This window comes from Pundamilia nyererei, unplaced genomic scaffold (assembly GCF_000239375.1).
Source record: "Pundamilia nyererei isolate P.nyererei 1_Seehausen unplaced genomic scaffold, PunNye1.0 scaffold00216, whole genome shotgun sequence".
NCBI lineage: Eukaryota > Metazoa > Chordata > Actinopteri > Cichliformes > Cichlidae > Pundamilia > Pundamilia nyererei.
In genome coordinates this window covers 981,571-984,558 of record NW_005187617.1, presented here as the reverse complement: position 1 = coordinate 984,558, position 2,988 = coordinate 981,571, and the positions used below count along the sequence as shown (strand labels likewise).

At 41.4% G+C, this 2,988-nt stretch overlaps 1 protein-coding gene across 3 annotated transcripts in view; it reads left to right on the top strand.

Annotated features, from left to right (window-relative positions):
- The window catches only part of LOC102194488 (tyrosine-protein phosphatase non-receptor type 7-like), a 13,796-nt gene that overhangs the window by 3,765 nt on the left and 7,043 nt on the right, over positions 1-2,988 (top strand). For all 3 annotated transcript variants that reach the window (XM_005748224.1, XM_005748222.2, XM_005748223.2), the window contains 4 exons: positions 426-592; positions 776-956; positions 1,678-1,762; positions 1,854-1,933. In XM_005748224.1, coding sequence (XP_005748281.1) covers positions 486-592; positions 776-956; positions 1,678-1,762; positions 1,854-1,933 — 453 coding nt within the window. In that variant the 5' untranslated portion in view covers positions 426-485. The remainder of the gene's footprint in view (positions 1-425; positions 593-775; positions 957-1,677; positions 1,763-1,853; positions 1,934-2,988) is intronic.

Here is a 2,988-nt window from a genome sequence, read left to right as displayed (position 1 = left end):
TGGCGTTGCTTTAAACGTAATTCCCAGTCAGCAATCTTTCTCAATCTTTCTTACTTGTATTGGCAAGTCACTTAAGCCTGTTTTACATTTTTGTGTAGATCTCACTGGCTGATTTTACACTGGAACATCACCTTTGTGACGTCTTAGTTTTTTGTGAAGCAGTTTTACACATTTACAGAAAAAACAAGAAAAAAATCATTTATCTACAGTTTAGACTAAAAATTAACTTCAGAAACAGTGTGTACTTCTTTTCCCAGAGTTCAGCAGACTTTGGTGGGTGCAGTGACGCTTGAGCATAGTGGCTGCTGATTGGTTATCAGCAGCTCTGATTCGCACGATCACTCTGCCAGCCTATCCTGCTTCCTGGTTACTGAAAAACTAAATGATGTGGTGATATTAAAGCTCCTTCTCTCTCTGTACTGCAGCATGCTGTGGTGAGGCGCAGATAAGGAGGACCCAACCACTGAAATACACCTATACTCACCATGAGCATGTCAGCAGTGCACTCCGCCTCCCCTCCTGCTGAGGAACCAGTGACACCCCCACCCTTGACCACACCTCCTCGCAAAGCTTCAGTCCGGCTCCAGGAGAGGTGAGCATTAACTATGCATAATCTTGCTTTCTAAAACCCTCAGTCCTCTAAAAATGTCATTTTTTAAATTTACACTTTTGTGACTAAAATGTGTTTGTTAAAACTCTCAATATATGTTTTCTTTAGTTAGTTTAAAATTGCTATCAATCATCTTTTTCTCTTGAATGTTTTCTTATTTTGCAGGCGGGGCTCTAATTTGTCTCTCCTTTTGGATGTGAACACTTTGGGGGTGGAGACTGTCTGTTCTGTCTCCACCCCAAAGGAGGTGTGGCTTCAGCTGCTTCACACCTCCTCACGACCACTCACACACACGCTGCTGCAGGAAGCTGCCATTGACACAAATACGCTGAATGTAGAGTACCAGGTACACTCAAAACATTGCAAACATTCAACACATTAAAATTAAGCAGAGACAAAAGGGAAATATGAGGTGAAACAAACTAAATATCTGCAGGACTTTGAACTGTTCCTGCTGTGCATGTAACACGTGCCAGCAGTAACTGCTGATTCTGGATTGGACGTGTTTTTAGGTCTACCTTCAGTAGATTTGTGATTTGCTTCATGTCTTACAAGCAGCACTGTGTCAAAGTCTAAACTGGCCCAACTTTCATGTTGATGATTGTCACTGCTGAATATTAGTCTTCACTGTAAAAGATAAACACTGCAGATGGCTCATCAGCTCAGGATGATGGGGTTGCATTCTGAAACTTCTGAAAAGTTCAGGTTTTGACACAGTGAAGCACAATCACTTTGTGTTGCACTTTGTACTGTCATGGACAATGGAAAACCCCTCAAATTGCTCATATTTATTGGAGTCTTTTGCCCAAAACAGTTGAAAACAAATGTCTATGAAATTTTTTACCTTCCTCCTCTCCTTCCTGTTTGTCTGACTGTATGTACCTGCAGTACAAAAGCAAAGCTATGATATCTAGAAAACATCAGATCCACCAATTACCTTAAAATCCTGAACATTTACTCCAGAATTAGTGCTTTCTAGCAGGTATGGAATAGCTTTCTGAGACTGTTAAACTCTCCAACTTTCAGGACAGTTTTAACATTCATTAATATTCCCGTCTCCCCAACAGAAGATCCCTCCGAACTTTGTGAACGCTGCTGACCTCGATGTTCCGGGACACATGATGAAAGACCGATACAAAACCATCCTCCCCAGTCAGTTACTGTCCGTCTCACCTCAGTAGAAAAGCTCTTGGTGTGTTTATTCCCATTTATCACCGTGCGTTATTTGTATGCTTGTCTTTAGACCCTGAGAGCCGAGTGATCCTGAGGAACCCGGACGATGAACCTGGGCCTGATCGCTACATCAACGCCAACTACATCAGGGTAAGAGTCTAACATTATTTCTTACCAAGTCAACTAACCCCACAGATTTCTGTCATCTCACACTCTATGTCAGGTGGGCCTTTCCCACCGACCACATCAGGTCTCTGTATCTCCTTTTTTGTCTCAGCACAAATGAGCATGTTGTGCTTTTGTGGTTTTAGTTGCTAATTTTAATGGTTTAATGAAAAGTGTGATATATTTTCTGGAACTAATATATTTTTTATTTAAATAAAAATTGATAGTATACACTCATCAGCAAACATCTAAGCCACAGGATCACAGGAAAGAAGCTCAAAGGTTCTGGACATGTGGTCAAGATGATCTGGTGAAGTTCATTCTGAGCATCAGAATAGGGAAGAAAGATCATTTAAGCAAATTTGAATATGGCAGCTATTTCAGGAACTGCTGATAAATACTGGGATTTTCACACACAGAGTAAAAAAAAAGTCATAAAAAGAGAAAACATCCAGTGAGTGGAAGTTCTCAGGGTGAAAGGTGAATGACCGGACTGGTTTGAGCTGATAGGAAGGCAACAGTAACTCAAATAACCACGTTTCAGCCAAGGCACGCAGAAGAACATCTGTTAATGCACAACATGTGGAAACCTGAAGCAGGTGGGCTACAGCAGCAGAAGACCACATTAAGTATTCTGGAAAACAGAAGGTTGCCTGGTCTAATGAGACCGCCGACATGTTTTCTGCTGCAACATTTGGATGGTCAGAATTTGGCATAAAGAACATAAACATAAACATATTGTTGCTGACTATGTCCATCCTTTCCATCTTCCGATGGCTGCTCCCTATGAAATTTCCATGGCTTATTTCCAGTGTTGTTTCTAAAAACAGAAAAAAAGACAGAAAGTGACGGTTAAGAGGCTTTTTAAATCAGGCTCATGGTGGTTTAAAAAGACGTGTCAGAGGTCCTTATCACATTGATCCTTGCCGTACCGCAGCAGAGAGAAACTGAATCCTGGACATTTCTCCTAACTCTAAAATTGTGCTGGGATGATTAGGACCCTCTAAAGGCTTGCACTGTCAGAGTCTGGGCTGTCATCT